The sequence below is a fragment of the Chiloscyllium plagiosum genome, unplaced genomic scaffold (genome assembly GCF_037043375.1).
Source record: "Chiloscyllium plagiosum isolate Xiang-an unplaced genomic scaffold, Cpla_swu_hap1 HiC_scaffold_10, whole genome shotgun sequence".
In the NCBI taxonomy this organism is placed as follows: Eukaryota; Metazoa; Chordata; class Chondrichthyes; order Orectolobiformes; family Hemiscylliidae; genus Chiloscyllium; species Chiloscyllium plagiosum.
Window position 1 is genome coordinate 75,140,391 of NW_028270148.1, and position 16,616 is coordinate 75,157,006.

General features: G+C 45.8%; 1 protein-coding gene across 1 annotated transcript in view; it reads left to right on the forward strand.

Moving 5' to 3' along the window:
• Positions 1 to 1,678: 1,678 nt before the first annotated feature.
• The window catches only part of LOC122552919 (sorting nexin-9-like), a 141,123-nt gene continuing 126,185 nt past the window's right edge, over positions 1,679 to 16,616 (forward strand). The window contains exon 1 of the mRNA XM_087991727.1: positions 1,679 to 2,067. Coding sequence (XP_087847853.1) covers positions 2,056 to 2,067 — 12 coding nt within the window. The 5' untranslated portion in view covers positions 1,679 to 2,055. The remainder of the gene's footprint in view (positions 2,068 to 16,616) is intronic.

The following is a 16,616-nucleotide window of genomic DNA, read 5'->3' on the forward strand; positions in this document are numbered from 1 at the left end:
GTAGTCCAGGTAGCTGTGGGAGTCGGTGGGTTTGTAAAAGGTGTCCATGTTGAGTTGGTCACCGTTGATGGAGAGGTCCAGGAAGGGGAGGGAGGTGTCTGAGATGGTCCAGGTGAACTTAAGGTCAGGTTGGAATGTGTTAGTGAAGTTGAAGTTAGTCAATTTCCTCATGGGAGCACGAGGTGGCACCAGTACAGTCATCAATGTAGCGGAGGAAAAGGTGGGGAATGATGCCAGTGTAGCTGCAGATAAGTGGAGCGGATAGGTGAGTAGGCAGACAGACAGGTTACGGAGGTGAGGGGGAGGGGTAGGGCTAGACATGGGATAAGGCTGGGGAAGGAGGGACTTTGAAGCTGGTGAAGTCGAATGTTTAGGCCATTGGGCTGTAAGCTTCCCAGGTGAAATATAAGATGTTGTTTGTCCAGTTTCTGTTTGGCCCCACTGACAGTGGAGGAAACCAAGGAAGGACTTGTTGCTGAGAGAATGGGAACTAAAGCCTTCTCCATTGTCAAGAGTGAGGTCAAATGGAGGAACAACACTTACAGTCCAATGGCTTCAGCATCTGCTTCACCAGCTTCAAAGTCCCCCCTCCCCCCAACCTTATCCCATGGCCCCTCCCCACCTCCTTGACCTGTTCTAACCATCTTCCTACTCACCTATTCGCTTCACCCTCCCAACTGACCAATCACATCAAAAAGTGTGGTGCTGGAAAAGCACAGCAGGTCAGGCAGCATCTGAGCAGCAAAAGAGTCAATAATTCGGGCATAAGGAGTGGCGATTGGAAAGCTAGCACCTCCAAATAAATCAAGACACATCTGTCATTCTAACAGATAAGAGATTTAACAAACAATCAAGGTATTTTTCAATGTATAATTTCAGTTAGATCACACTGTAAACTTTTGCCATAAATTCTGTGTCTTACAATCGTGTACTCCACAACCACCTGATGAAGGCGCAGCGCTCCGAATGCTGGTACTTCCAATTAAACCTGTTGGACTATAACCTAGTGTTGTGTGATTTTTAACTTTGTACACCCCAGTCCAACACCGGCATCTCCGAATCATAAAATAGCGACAGGCTTAGCCTCTACCGTCGATATCTCTCAAAGACATTCTGCTGGGGCAGCCAATTGCAAAACTTCACTGAACATTGACTTACTGCACTCTAAATAGTGTGACTTAATGCCAACATCTTGGAATTTTAAAGTAACTTGCAACTGTAACGTTTCTTTCCTTTTTCCCCCTTTTCTTTCCGCTTCGTGTGCATTGTGAACTATTTTCTCGGCAACATTGATAAATAGTATTTTGTTTTAATTCTTAAAAAGTGTAGTATTGAATCATTTCAAATTGGACTTCACGGAGTTTGGAGAAATGTCTAAATGAGGACTTCTCTAATTCACATTCCCTATTACTCTATTTCTCATCCTCTTGACGAGCAGCCTGACCCAACTCCCCTTCGCTTACACCTACCCTGTCCCACCCTCACCGAAAACTCCTTTCACCCAATTCCCCAGTGATCTCCACTCTCTGTCAGCCCGACTCTTCAATCCCAGCTATCCTTGCCACCATGACCAAACCCATCAACCGCTCCCCTCCGATCAACTGTGTATCCTGGAATTAAGTAATTAATGGGGAAATGTGTTTGTCTTGCGTTATTACGTCGTCCTTCTTAACAGTGTTTTCCTTAGTATTTGCAGGCTCGTTTGCTTTCAAAAACACTTCAGCAGTTGCGTCGAAACGTCATGCTGACAAGTTGTGTTACGAGCCCAGCCTAATAAGGCGTATCTAAGCAAGAAACATTAAAATATAACAATTTGTTTTTGTTTTAGTAAGGCGCGCAGGATCTTCCCCCTCCCACCTCTAATTTCGGCTGTTGTGGAAACCCTGTTTTGAAGTTGTGCAAATCAGAGATTGTTGAGGTCAAAGGCCATTTTTGTATTAGTGATGTATTAAATATTCCCTGTCTGGTACAGGAGCCGGAAAAAAAATCTACTCCGCGGGGTTAACTTCAATAAAACCGAGGAAGTGAAACTCACGCAGAGAATAAGGCGGCGGAATGGCTACAAAGGTAATGAGAAATATGTCAATTCCTGGGGAGTTTAATGAACCGGGGCTGGTTACCGAAGCGGGGCCCGAGCCTGGGCCCTCATTGATCGAAGCTGTGGCCCGGGCCTTGGTTACTGAAGTTGTAGCTCGGGGCGGGAGGACGGTTATCGAAGCCTGGGCTCGCGCGGCTAAAAGAGAGAGAGAGAACCCGCTCGCGCTACTCTGTGCCGTCACCTCGAGCTCCGGCCTGGTCTGGGTGTGGAGCAGCCCGCACTGGCGATCCCGGGTCCCGCTGGTTCCCGTGACCCAGACCGGCTCTTTGCTGTGCACATCCCAGTCAGACGGCAAGGTGGCTGATGTGGGCGATAAGTTTTTCAAACCGAATTTTACTATAACATTGAATCATTAGTGAATGAAATTCTGCAACACATAAGGCTCCTAAAGTTTCAAAGATAGGACTGGCGAAAAATAGCTAAGATCGTAACGAATGGCCACCTGATAGACGAGGATACTTTACTCCGTCATTTAGGCTAGCTTTGCCTAAAAAGACTAATTAGTAATTGGTGAAACCATTCGTTTCGTTGCCGAGCCTGGTATTAAGCGATTTGAAAGGGTTGGGAACTGATAACCAGTGATAATTGGGGGGGGGGGGAGACTATTAACACTATCTAGTACCGTCAGTTTTAACTCTGACCATTTAAAACACACTGATTCCCGTCAGGCGGCAGAGATGTAGGATTTTGATACGATAAAGGTGCCTCACGGAAAAAAAGTTAAAAGCAGGTGACCGCGTTAAAATCTGCGATTGCTTTTGGGTGTAGTGAAATCCCCAAGAAAACTATTGTGCTGGTTTGTTCATATGACGCGTTCAGTCACGGTACTTGCAAAAAAAAGTCTCATCCCATGCACGTAATATATTCAAACAATTTTATTAAAAAAAAATGATTTGCAAACGTTCTGGGTGGTCTCTCAGAACAAGTTGTACTATTGATAGATGCATTTTGTTCTATACAATATTCTTTAATACAGATTCAGTTGTCAACCCATAGGTAAGTTCACATGTTTTAGGGTTTTTATGGTCATAAAAGACCCCTATTTAAGTTTATTATACAATGACGACCAGCTCCTCCGTAACATACTTTGCAATGCACTGACTGAGACAACTTGTCAAAATGCTGTGATTCAATCTGCATTCATTGCACTCGTTTTTTTAAAAGTATTTCTTCTTGAGATGTGGAGAAAGTGAGGACTGCAGATGCTGGAGATCAGAGCTGAATATGTGTTGCTGGAAAAGTGCAGCAGGTCAGGCAGCATCCAAGGAGCAGGAAAAGGGCTTATGCCTGAAGAAGGGCTCATTCCCGAAACGTCGATTCTCCTGTTGCTTGGATGCTGCCTGACCTGCTGCGCTTTTCCAGCAACACATTTTCAGCTTCTTGAGTTGTGGACAACTCTGGTTAGGTCTAACTTATTGCTGATTTTTGACTGCATTGAGCAGATTACTGTATCGTGTAGAACTTCTTAAGACAATAAGACTAGGGGCAGAACAAGGCCATTTAGTCTACTGAGTTTCCTCCAATTTTCAATGAGATGGCTGAACTTATAATAATCAGTTCCACTTTACTCCCTTTTCCCCCTGAACTCCTTAATATCCTTAGTGATTAAAAATCTGTGTCTTGAATACACTTAATTACCTAGTCTCAGCAGACCTCTGCTGTAAAGAGTTCCATAGATTCATGACCCTCTAAAAGAAGAAATTCCTTCACGTGTCTTTAAATGTGCGACCCTTATTCTGAGATTATGCTGTTTGATCCTGGACTATCCCACAAGTGGAAACAACCCTTCCATATCTACCGTTTCAAGTCTGCTAAAAATCTTGTATGTTTCAATAAGGTTACTTCTCATTCTTCTATATTCCAATGAGTATTCAACTTCCCCTCAGAAAACATAACTGGTATCAGCTGAGTGATCTTTCTCAGGATTGTCCCAATGCTAGTATATCTCTCTCTAGATAAGGGGTCAAAAAATGTGTACAGTACTTTCAGATGTGTTCTGTCAATCTTGGAATAAAGGTGCAAGAGTAGTTCATTCAGCATCTCTAGCCTGTTCTGTTATTAGATGAAATCACTACCTTTGTTTCAAATTCTTTCATATGTTTGTTTTTCCATTCTGAGAATTTCAATTACCGAGCCTTGATGGCATTTTGAGCTCCAGCTTTCCATGTCTTTTGTGCAAAAATTTTTTTTCCTGATAATGTCCCTTGGATCTAACTAAGGTTAATCACAATCCAGTCAAATCCTTTAATCGCTGAGCTCATTGTAGATTACCCCTGAATTTCAACAGTTTGTCAAAACTCCCAAATTTCTCTCTCTCTCTCTCTCTCTCCCCTGTTGTCTTTCTGTAATATTAAAATGTTCTTTATATCCTTTCCAGTTAGTCTGATTTCACTATTCTTTGCATTTATCTAAGTCTTTTGTTTTCATTTCAGATTATATCTTTCCTCATTTGTGGATTAATATTGTTTAATTACATAAATAGAGACTCTGACCTTTAAGAGTATGTACAGGTCTTTTGCTGTAGAACCACAGTTGGACAGTGGGAGTTATTTAGCCTGATGGCATTTGATTTAATTTATATTGTCACATACATGTAGCTAGGTACAGTACAGGCAGATCATACAATAGTGCATTAAGGTCATAGATTGGAGCAAAGAATACACTATTACAGCTGCAGAGAAGGTGTACAAAGAACAAGATCAACAATAAATTAAAAATTTGAATAGTCCATTCAGAAGTCTAATAACAGCAGGGAAGAAGCTGCTGTTTAATCTGTTGGTACGTATTTAAGCTTTTATATCTTCTGCTTGACAGATGAAGTTGGAAGATATAACTGGGGTGGGAAGCATCTTTGATTATGTTGGCTGCCTTCCTGAGGCAGTAAGAAGTATAGATGGAGTCAGTGGGTGGAAGGTTGGCTTGTGTGATGGGCTGTATCCACAACTCTCTCTAGTTTCTTATGGTCCTGATAGAATGCTTTCTGTTGTGCGTCTGTAAAAATTGGTAAGAATCTTTATGTATGCTGAATTTCCTTAGGCTCCTGAGGAAGTAGAGGCATCGTTGTACTTTCTTCACTGTAGCATCATATGGGTGGACCAGAACTGATTGGTAATCATCACCCCCTAGGAACCTGATGCTCTCAACCACCTCCACCTCAACACCATTGATGTGGAGAGGGGCCTGCCCTCTACTTTGTTTCTTGAAGTTAATGACCAACTTTTGCTTTTTGTTGAGGGAGAGATTGTTATCTTTAAGGTGGAGTTGCAGTCAATAAGTAGAAGTCTGAGGTAGTTATCCTTATCCAGATGTTGCAGGGATGGTACAGGGCCTGGGAGATGCTGTGGATATGTTGTGACAGTAGGCGAATTGCATGGAATCAAGGCAGGCTGGGAGGCTAGAGTTGATGTGAGCTGAAAATGTGTTGCTGGAAAAGCGCAGCAGGTCAGGCAGCATCCAGGGAACAGGAGAATCGACGTTTGGGGCATAAGCCCTTCTTCAGGAATGAAGAAGGGTTTATGCCCGAAACGTCGATTCTCCTGTTCCCTGGAAGCTGCCTGACCTGCTGCGCTTTTCCAGCAACATATTTTCAGCTCTGATCTCCAGTATCTGCAGACCTCACTTTCTCCTCATAGAGTTGATGTGAGCCATGACTAACCTCTTAATGCTGCTTCATTATGGAGGCCAGAGCAACTGCACAGAAACAATTGTGGCACGCTGTATGAGTTTTGTTTGGCACCAGGATAATGGCGGTCTTCTTGAAGCAGGTGGGGATTCCAGATTTTAGTAAGGATTCAATTGTACAGCATGGAAATAGACCCTTTAGTCCAACTTGTCCAAGTCAACCAGATATTTTACATTTATCTCGTTCTATTTGTTAGCACTTGGCCCACATCCCTTTCAACCCTTCCTAATCAAATCCAATTGGATGGGTATCAGCTTTCACCACCACATCTGGCAGCTCATTCCATACACACACCACTGTGAAGAAGTTGCTCTTTTGGTTGCTTTTACATCTTTCCCCTCTCACCTTAAACCTGTGCCCTCTCGTTTTGGACTCTCCTACCCTGGAAAAAGACCTTGGCTATTCATTCTATACCAGCCCTTTGTGATCTTAAGAACTATAAGGTCACTTCTCAGTCTCTGATGCTCCAAGGAAAATAGCCCCAGTATATTCAGCCTCTCCTTAAAACTCAAACCCTCCAACCCTGGCAACATTCTAGTAAATCTTTTCTGAACCCTTTCAAGTTTCATAACATCATTCCTATTGCAAGGAGGCCAGAATGGAAGGTAGTATTCCAATGTCCTATGTAGATTAGATTACTTACAGCGTGGAAACAGGCCCTTCGGCCCAACAAGTCCACACCGCCCCGCTGAAGCGCAACCCACCCATACCCCTACATTTGCCCCTTACCTAACACTACGGGCAATTTAGCATGGCCAATTCACCTGACCTGCACATCTTTGGACTGTGGGAGGAAACCCACGCAGACACGGGGAGAACGTGCAAACTCCACACAGTCAGTCGCCTGAGGCGGGAATTGAACCCGGGTCTCTAGCGCTGTGAGGCAGCAGTGCTAACCACTGTGCCACCGTGCCGCCCAGTGCTAACCCAGCAACATGACCTCCCAACGCCTATACTCAATGCACTGACCAATGAAGGCAGACATATCAAATGCCTTCTTCTCCTATCTGCCTGCTACTCAACTTTCAAGGAATTATGAACCTACACCCCAAAGTCTCTTTGGCAACATTCCGCAGGGCCCTATCTTTAAGTGTATAAGTCTTGCTCTGTTTTTCCTTACCAAATTGCAACACTTCACTTATCTAAATTAAACTTGTTCTGCCAGTCTTTGGCCTATCTGATCGAAGTCCCATTGTACTCTGAGGTAACCTTATTCACTGTCCACAACACCTCCAATTTTAGTGTCATCTGCAAACTTACTAATTATTCCTCCGGTATTCACATGCAATGGACCCAGCATCGATCCTTGCAGCAAACCGCTGGTCACTGGCCTCCATTCTGAAAAGCAGCCTTCTACCACTGTCCTATATATTTTTTACCTTCAAGAGGTTAAAGATACCAGCAAATATTCCTGCCAGCTGGTACATGCAGGATCTGAGTGCATGGCCGGGGACTTCATCTGGGCCAACCTCCTTTCATGGGTTCATTCTCAAAAAGGCGATCTGTTGCCTGCAGCGGTGACTGAGGGAACAGGTGCATCCGAGGTTGTTGATATTTCACTGACTTTCTGTTAGAAATGAGTGTAAAATGCATTGTGTGCATCATGAAATGATGTATTTGTGTCTGCTATTCTGTTCTGCTTTGTTTTGTATCCTGTTACGTCATTTGATCCATGACAGACTCCCAAAAGGACTCCCCAACTATTCCCACACTCCAGCCCTAACTCCATTGCTCTCTAACTCCATCACTTTAAAATATATATCCAGCTCTTTTTTGAAATGTCCGGTGAAATTCGCCTCCACCAATCTCCCAGGCAGCGTATTCCAAATGCTGACAAATTAAACAAGTTTCTCCTCATCTCATTCCTAGCTCTCTTACTGACAATCTTGAAATTGTGTTATATACTGATATACCAACTAGTGGAAACAGAATATCCTTTACATGTTCAAAATTGTTCATAATTTTGAACACCTCAATTTATCTTACTTGCTCCAATCTCTATTCATTTGTATAAAACCATTCATGCTTGGTATCTCACTAATTAATCTCCTTTGATTTCCTTCCAGACCTTTTTGATTAGATTTGATTTATTACTGTCACATGTACCGAGATATAGTGAAAAGTATTGTTTTGTGTGCTGTTTAGACAAATACATCAGAGTAATAGATCAGAATGCAGAATATAATGTTACAGCTACCCAGAATGTGCAGAGGAAGATTAGCTCTAATATGAGAGGTCCATTCATAAGTCTGATAACAGCAGGGGAAGGAGCTGTTCATGAATCTTTCTTAGAGTCGTACAGCATGGAAACAGACCCTTTGCTCCAACTAGTCTATGCGAGCTAGTTCCACATGCCTGCGTTTGGCCGATATTCCTCTAAATCTTTCCCATTCATGTAATTGTCCAAATGTATTTTAAATATTGTAACTGTACCTACATCCACCATTTCCTCTGGCAGCTCATTCCACACAAACTAGCCTATGTGTTTTTTTAACAAAAAAGTTGCCCCTCAGGTCCTTTTTAAACTTTCTCCTATCTCCTTAAAATATGCCCTAGTTTTGAACTCCCCCACCTTAGGCAAAAGACCATATCTATTCACCTCATATGTCCCTCATGATTTTATAAACCTCTGAGGTCACTCCTCAATGCTCCAGTGAAAGAAGACCCAGCTTGCACGGCCTATTTTTATAACTCATCCTCTGTTTCTGGCAACGTCCTGGTAAGTCTTTCTGAATCCTATCCAATTTAATAATATCCTTCCTATGGCATGGTAAGCAGAACTGGACATGTATGCCAGAGAAGGCCTCACCAATGTACTGTACAACCTCAACATGATGTCCCAACTCCTACATTCAAAGGTCTGAGCAATGAAGGCAAGTGTGCAAAATGCCTTCTTAACCACACTGTCTACCTCTGATGCAAATTTCCGAGAATTAAGTACCTGAACCACTGTTCAACAGCATTACCCAGCATTAATTGTATAAGTTCTGTCTTTGTTTTTAACAAAAAGCAATACCTTACATTTATCCAAATTAAATTCCATCTGCCACTCGTCAGTCCATTGACCCAATTTATCATAATCTCTTTGTAATCTTAGATAACCTCTTTCACTGTCCACTGTACCACCAAATTTTGGTATGAGAAAATGAAGACTGCAGATGCTGGAGATCAGAGTCGAGAGTGTGTTGCTAGGAAAGCACCACAGGTTAGGCAGCATCCAAGGAGCAGGAATGAGGCGAGAGGTTTGACGCTGAGAGATAAATGGTAGGGGGGTGGGGTTGGTAGCTAAGAAAGTTATAGATGGATGAAGGTGAGGGAGAATGTGATAGGTCAGAGGGGGGAGTGATGGACAGATCTGGAGGGTGGTGCTGTTTTGGAGGCTTGGGGCTAGGATAATGTGGGGGGAGGGGAAATGAGGAAGCTGTTGAAATCCACATTTATCCCATGTGGTTGCAGGGTCCCAAGGCGGAATATGAGGCGTTCTTCTTCCAGGCGTCGCGTGGTAAAGGTTTAGCTGTGGAGGAGGCCTAGGACCTGCGTGTCCTTGATGGAGGGGGAGTTGAAGTATTCAACTACGAGGCAGTGGGGTTGATGGGTGCAGGTGTCCCAGAGATGTTCTCAGAAACGATCTGCCCGAAGATGTCCTGTCTCCCCAACGTACAGGAGACCACACCGGGTGCAACGGATGCGGTAGATGACATTGGTAGAAGTACAGGTGAATTTCTGATGGATGTGGAAGGATCCCTTGGGGCCTTGGATGGAGGTGAGGTGAGGGGAGTGGCGTGGCCACAGGTTTTGTACTTTCTGCAGTGGCAGGAAAAGGTGCCAGGAGTGGGGTGTGAGCTGGTGGGGGGTGTGAACCTTACGAGGGAGTTGTGGAGGGAATGGTATCTCTGGAACACTGGTAGGGTTAAGGAGGGAAATATATCTTTGGTGGGGTCCATTTGGAGGTGGTGGAAGTGGTGGAGGATGATGCGATGTATGCGGAGGTTGGTGGGGTGGAAGGTGAGAACCAGGGGGATTCTGTCCTTGTTGCGTTGGGATGGCTGGAGTGCATGGGCAGTGGTGTGAAGTGGAGGAGATGCGCAGGAGGGCATTGTCAACTACATGGGAAGAGAAGTTGCGATCATGGAAGAAGGAAGCCATCTAGGAATTTGAGGTGGAATTGGTCATCTGGAAAAGATGCGGTGGAGGAATTGAGAATAAGGGATGGTGTTTTTACAGGAGGGAGCGTGGGAGGAGGTGTAGTCCAGGTAGCTGTGGGAGTGGGTGAGCTTGTAGTAGATGTTTGTGGTTAGTCGGCCGCCGGAGACAGTGATGGAAAGATCCAGGGAGGGGAGGGAGGTGTCTGAGACGGTCCAGGTGAATTTGAGATTGGGGTGGAAAGATTGGTAAAGTTGATGAACTGTTCAACCTCCTTGTGGGAGCACGAGGCGGTGCCATTACAGTCATTTTTCTGGACCTCTCCATTACTCTCTGGTGACCGACTAACCACAGACATCTACTACAAGATCCCACTGTACTCTAAGATAACCTTTTTCGCTGTCCACAGTACCTCCACTGCCCATGTCCCATTGGTTTAGGAAAAAAAAAGATACATCTAAGTTTGCATCTTGGGAAGAAAAACTGGAGCAAATTGACTGGCTGTTCTGTGATCAGTGTTAGCTTTATGAGGTTGTTTGTTGCAGAAAAGGGGTTGGTAAGCTGTGAGTGAGTGAAGAGTCATGTACCATGCACCAAGCTTTTTTATATCTAATCCAGGGATTTAAAAGATATTGGATGCATTTCAAATGCACTCAGGCTGTAGAGTTATTTAATGGTTGCTGAAGCGCAGAGTAGCTTTTTACGTAAATTGTGTGCTGTCAATGTCCCTGTAAACCTGTGCAGCAATGGGAGATGTGCTATGCAGAGAATAAACACAAGACAATGAGATATACGAGATATAGGAATAGAAGTTGGCAATTCAGCCCTTCAAGTCTTCTTTGCCATTCAATTTGATCATGGCTGACCTAATAATCTTCTCTACTTTCTTGTCTTTTCCCTATAATTTTTGATTCCCTTACTGATTAAAATTTTGATGATGGAGAAGGTGAGGACTGGAGGTCAGGGTCAAAACGTGTGGTGCTGGAAAAGCACAGCAGGTCAGGTAGCATCCAAGGAGCTAGAGAGTTGGCGTTTCGGGCATAAGTCCTTTATCAGGAATGTTGCAGATGAAGGGCTTATTCCCGAAATGTCAACTCTCCTGCTCCTTCGATGCTGCTTGACCTGCTGCGCTTTTCCAAGTGCTACACTGTTTGACCCCAAAATTTTGATGTCAGCATTGAATATACATAATTACTCAGCCTCAACAGCCCTCTATGGTAAATCCTTCCACAGATCCATTACCCTCTGAAAGAAGTAGTTCTTCCTCTTCTCTCTAACATGTGTGATTCCTTATTTTGGCTATATTTAAGCAAACATCCATTTAAATACACAACTAGGGATTCTCTACTCGAGGCACAGACAGATGTTTCTGTGGCCACCATGTGAAAAATCAGAATGGTGCGTTGTCCCTGGTGCCAGGATCAAGGATGTGTCTGATAGGGTGCAGAATGTCCTCAAAGGGGTGAGGGCCCAGCAGGAGGTCATTGAACACTTTGGTACCAACGACATAGGAAGGGAAAAGGATGAGATACTGAAAGGAGAATATAGAAAGTTAGGCAGGAACTTAAAAAGGAGGTCCTCTAGGGTAGTAATATCTGGATTACTCCTGGTGTTATGAACTAGTGAGAGTAGGAATAGGAGGATAGAGCAGACGAATTCGTGGCTGAGGAGATGCTGTATGGGAGAAGGATTCACATTTTTGGATCATTGGAATCTCTTCTGGGGTAGAAGTGACCTGTACAAGAAGGATGGATTGCACTTGAATTGGAAGGGGACTAATATAATGGCAGGGAGATTGGCTAAAGCTGATCTGGAGGATTTAACCTAGTAAGGTTGGGGGGGTGGGATCCAGGGAGATAGTGAGGAAAGAGATCAATCTGAGACAGGTACAGTTGAGAAAAGAAGCAAGTCAAACAGCCAGGGCAGGCAGGGACAAAGCAGAGAACCAGGTAGGACTGATAAATTAAAGCACAGTTATTTCAATGCAAGAGGCCTAACAGGGAAGGCAGAGAACTCAGGGGATGGTTAGGAACATGGGACTGGGATATCAAAGCAATTACAGAAACATGGCTCAGGACATACAGGACTGGAACCTGAATGTTCCAGGATATAAATGCTCCAGGAAGGACAGAAAGGGAGGCAAGAGAGGAAAGGGAGTGGTGTTTTTGGTAAGAGATAGCATTACTACTGTACTGAGGGAGGATATTCCCAGAAATATATCCAGGCAAGTTATTTTGGTGGAACTGAGAAATAAGAAAGGGATTATTACCTTAATGGGATTGTCTTATAGACCCCCTAATAGTCAGCAGTAAATTGAGAAACAAATTTGTAAGGAGATCTGTTATCTATAAGAATAATAGGGTAGTTATGGTAGGGGATTTAACCTTTCGAACTATAGACTGGGGCTGCCACTGTGTTAAGGGTTTTAAGTGTGTTTTAAGACAATTTTCTGACTCAGTATGTGGATGTACCTACTAGAAAAGGTGCAAAACTTGACCTCCTCTTGGGAAATAAGGCAGGGCAGGTGACTGGGGTGTCAGTGGGGGAGCACTTTGGGGCCAGCGACCATAATTGTATAGTGATGGAAAAGGATAGATGAGATCTAAAAGTTGAAGTTCTAAATTGCAGAAAGGCTAATTTTGACCCTATTAGGCAAGAGCTTTCAAAAGCTGATTGGGGGCAGATGTTTGCAGGTAAAGGGATGGCTGGAAAATGGGAAGTCTTGAGAAATGAGATAACGAGAGTCCAGAGACAGTATATTCCTGTTAGGGTGATAGGAAAAGCTGGTAGGTGTAGGGAATGTTGGATGACTAGAGTAATTGAGGGTTTGGTTCAGAAAAATAAGGAAGAATATGTCAGAAATAGACAGGATAGATCGAGTAAATCCTTCGAGTATAAAGGCAGTAGGAATATACTTAAGAGGGAAATCAGGAAGGCAAAAAGGGGACATGAGATGCTTTGGCAAATATAATTAAGGAGAATCTAAAGGGGTTTTACAAATACATTAAGGACAAAAAGGTAACTAGGGAGAGAATAGGGCCCTTCAAGGCTGAGGTAAAAACAATGACTGCAGATGCTGGAAACCAGATTCTGGATTAGTGGTGCTGGAAGAGCACAGCAGTTCAGGCAGCATCCAAGGAGCTTCGAAATCGACGTTTCGGGAAAAAGCCCTTCATCAGGAATAAAGGCAGAGAGCCTGAAGGGTAGAGAGATAAGCTCGAGGCGGGTGGGGGTGGGGAAAAAGTAGCATAGAGTCCAATAGGTGAGTGGGGGAGGGGATGAAGGTGTTAGGTCAGGGAGGTGGGTGGAGTGGATAGGTGGAAAAGAAAATAGGCAGGTAGGACAAGTCATGGGGACAGTGCTGAGCTGGAAGTTTGGAACTGGGGTGAGGTGGGGGAAGGGGAAAATGAGGAAACTGTTGAAGTCCACATTGATGCCCTGGGGTTGAAGTGTTCCGAGGCGGAAGATGAGACGTTCTTCCTCCAGGTGTCTGGTGGTGAGGGAGCCGCGGTGAAGGAGGCCAGGGCCTCCATGTCCTCAGCAGAATGGGAGGGGGAGTTGAAATGTTGGGCCACAGGGCGGTGTGATTGATTGGTGCGGGTGTCCAAGAGATGTTCCCTAAAGCGCTCTGCTAGGAGGTGTCCAGTCTCCCCAATATAGAGGAGACCGCATCGGGAGCAACGGATACAATAAATGATATTGGTGGATGTGCAGGTAAAACTTTGATGGATGTGGAAGGCTCCTTTAGGGCCTTGGATGGAGGTGAGGGAGGAGGTGTGGGCGCAGGTTTTGCAATTCCTGCGGTGGCAGGGGAAGGTGCCAGGATGGGAGGGTGGGTTGTAGGGGGGTGTGGACATGACCAGGTAATCACGGAGGGAACGGCCTTTGCGGAAGACGGAAAGGGGTGGGGAGGGAAATATATCCCTGGTGGTGGGGTCTTTTTGGAGGTGGCGGAAATGTCGGCGGATGATTTGGTTTATGCGAAGGTTGGTAGGGTGGAATGTGAGTACCAGGGGCGTTCTGTCCTTGTTACGGTTGGAGGGATGGGGCCTGAGGGCGGAGGTGCGGGATGTGGACAAGATGCGTTGGAGCTGAAAATGTGTTGCTGAAAAAGCGCAGCAGGTCAGGCAGCATCGAAGGAACAGGAGAATCGACGTTTCGGGCATAAGCCCTTCTTACAAGATGCGTTGGAGGGCATCTTTAACCATGTGGGAAGGGAAATTGCAGACTCTAAAGAAGGAGGCCATCTGGTGTGTTCTGTGGTGGGAGCAGATACGGCGGAGGCGGAGGAATTGGGAATATGGGTGGCATTGATCAGATGGGCCAATGGGCTGAGGAGTGGCAGTTGGATTTTAATTTAGATAAATGAGAGGTGTTGCATTTTGGGAAAGCAAATCTTAGCAGAACTTACTATTAAGTTCCTAGGGAGTGTTGCTGAACAAAAAGACCTTAGGGTGTAGATTCATAGCTCCTTGAAAATAGACTCACCTCTTCCTACTGCCCCCTCGACCATGACCCCACCCCCCATCACCAAACCATCATCTCCCAGACCATACAGAACCTCATCACCTCAGGAGATCTCCCACCCACAGCTTCCAACCTCATAGTCCGGAAACCCCGCACTGCCCGGTTCTACCTCCTTCCCAAGATCCACAAGCCTGACCACCCTGGCTGACCCATTGTCTCAGCATGCTCCTGCCCCACTGAACAAATCTCTACCTACCTCGACACTGTCCTATCCCCCCCCCAGTCCAGGAACTCCCCACATACGTTCGAGACACCACCCACGCCCTCCACCTCCTCCAAGACTTCGGTTTCCCTGGCCCCCAACGCCTCATCTTCACCATGGATATCCAATCCCTCTACACCTCCATCCGCCATGACCAGGGCCTCCAAGCTCTCCGTTTTTTCCTCTCCAGACGTCCCCAACTGTACCCTTCCACCGACACTCTCATTTGTTTGGCCGAACTGGTCCTCACCCTTAACAATTTCTCCTTTGAATCCTCCCACTTCATCCAGACCAAAGGGGTAGCCATGGGCACCCGTATGGGCCCCAGCTATGCCTGTCTCTTTGTTGGCTACATAGAGCAGTTGATCTTCCGTAATTATACCGGCACCACTCCCCACCTCTTCTTCCGCTACCTTGATGACTGCATTGGCGCCACTTCGTGCTCCCTTGAGGAGGTTGAGCAATTCATTAACTTCACCAACACATTCCACCCTGACCTTAAATTTACCTGGACCATCTCTGACACCTCCCTCCGCTTCCTGGACCTCTCCATCTCCATTAATGACGACCGACTTGACACTGACATTTTTTTACAAACCAACCGACTCCCACAGCTACCTGGATTACACCTCTTCCCACCCTACCTCTTGCAAAAATGCCATTCTGTATTCCCAATTCCTCTGCCTCCACCGGATCTGCTCCCAGGAGGACCAGTTCCACCACAGAACACACCAGATGGCCTCCTTCTTTAGAGACCGCAATTTCCCTTCCCACGTGGTTAAAGATGCCCTCCAACGCATCTCGTCTACATCCCGCACCTCCGCCCTCAGACCCCACCCCTCCAACCGTAACAAGGACAGAATGCCCCTGGTGCTCACCTTCCATCCTACCAACCTTCGCATAAACCAAATCATCCGCTGACATTTCCGCCACCTCCAAACAGACCCCACCACCAGGGATATATTTCCCTCCCCACCCCTTTCCGCCTTGTGCAAAGACCATTCCCTCCGTGACTACCTGGTCAGGTCCACGCCACCCTACAACCCACCCTCCCATCCTGGCACTTTCCACTGCCACCACAGGAACTGTAAAACCTGCGCCCACACCTCCTCCCTCACCTCTATCCAAGGCCTTAAAGGAGCCTTCCACATCCATCAAAGTTTTACTTGCACATCCACTAATATCATTTATTGTATCCATTGCTCCCGATGCGGTCTCCTCTACATTGGGAAGACTGGGCGCCTCCGAGCAGAGCGCTTTAGGGAACATCTCCGGGACACCCGCATCAATCAACCACACCGCCCCGTGGCCCAACATTTCAATTCCCCCTCTCACTCTGCTGATGACATGGAGGTCCTGGCCTCCTGCACCGCCGCTCCCTCACCACTAGACGCCTGGAGAAAGAACGCCTCATCTTCCGCCTCAGAACACTTCAACCTCTGGGCATCAATGTGGACTTCAACAGCTTCCTCATTTACCCTTCCCCCACCTCATCCTAGTTCTAAACTTCCAGCTCAACACTGTTCCCATGACTTGTCCGGACTTGTCCTACCTGCCTATCTTCTTTTCCACCTATCCACTCCACCCTCTCCTCCCTGACCTATCACCTTCATCCCCTCCCCCACTCACCCATTGTACTCTATGCTACTTTCTCCCCACCCCCACCCTCCTCTAGCTTATCTCTCCACGCTCCAGGCTCACTGCCTTTATTCCTGATGAAGGGCTTTTGCCTGAAACGTTGATTTCGAAGCTCCTTGGATGCTGCCTGAACTGCTGTGCTCTTCAGCACCACTAATCCAGAATCACAGGTAGATACGATGGTGAAGAAGGCGTTTGGTGTGCTTTCTTTTTATTGGTCAGAGCATTGCATACAGGGGTCATGTTGCAGCTGTACAGGACATTGATTAGGCCACTGTTGGAATATTGCGTGCGATTCTGGTCTCCTTTCTATAGGAAAGATGTTA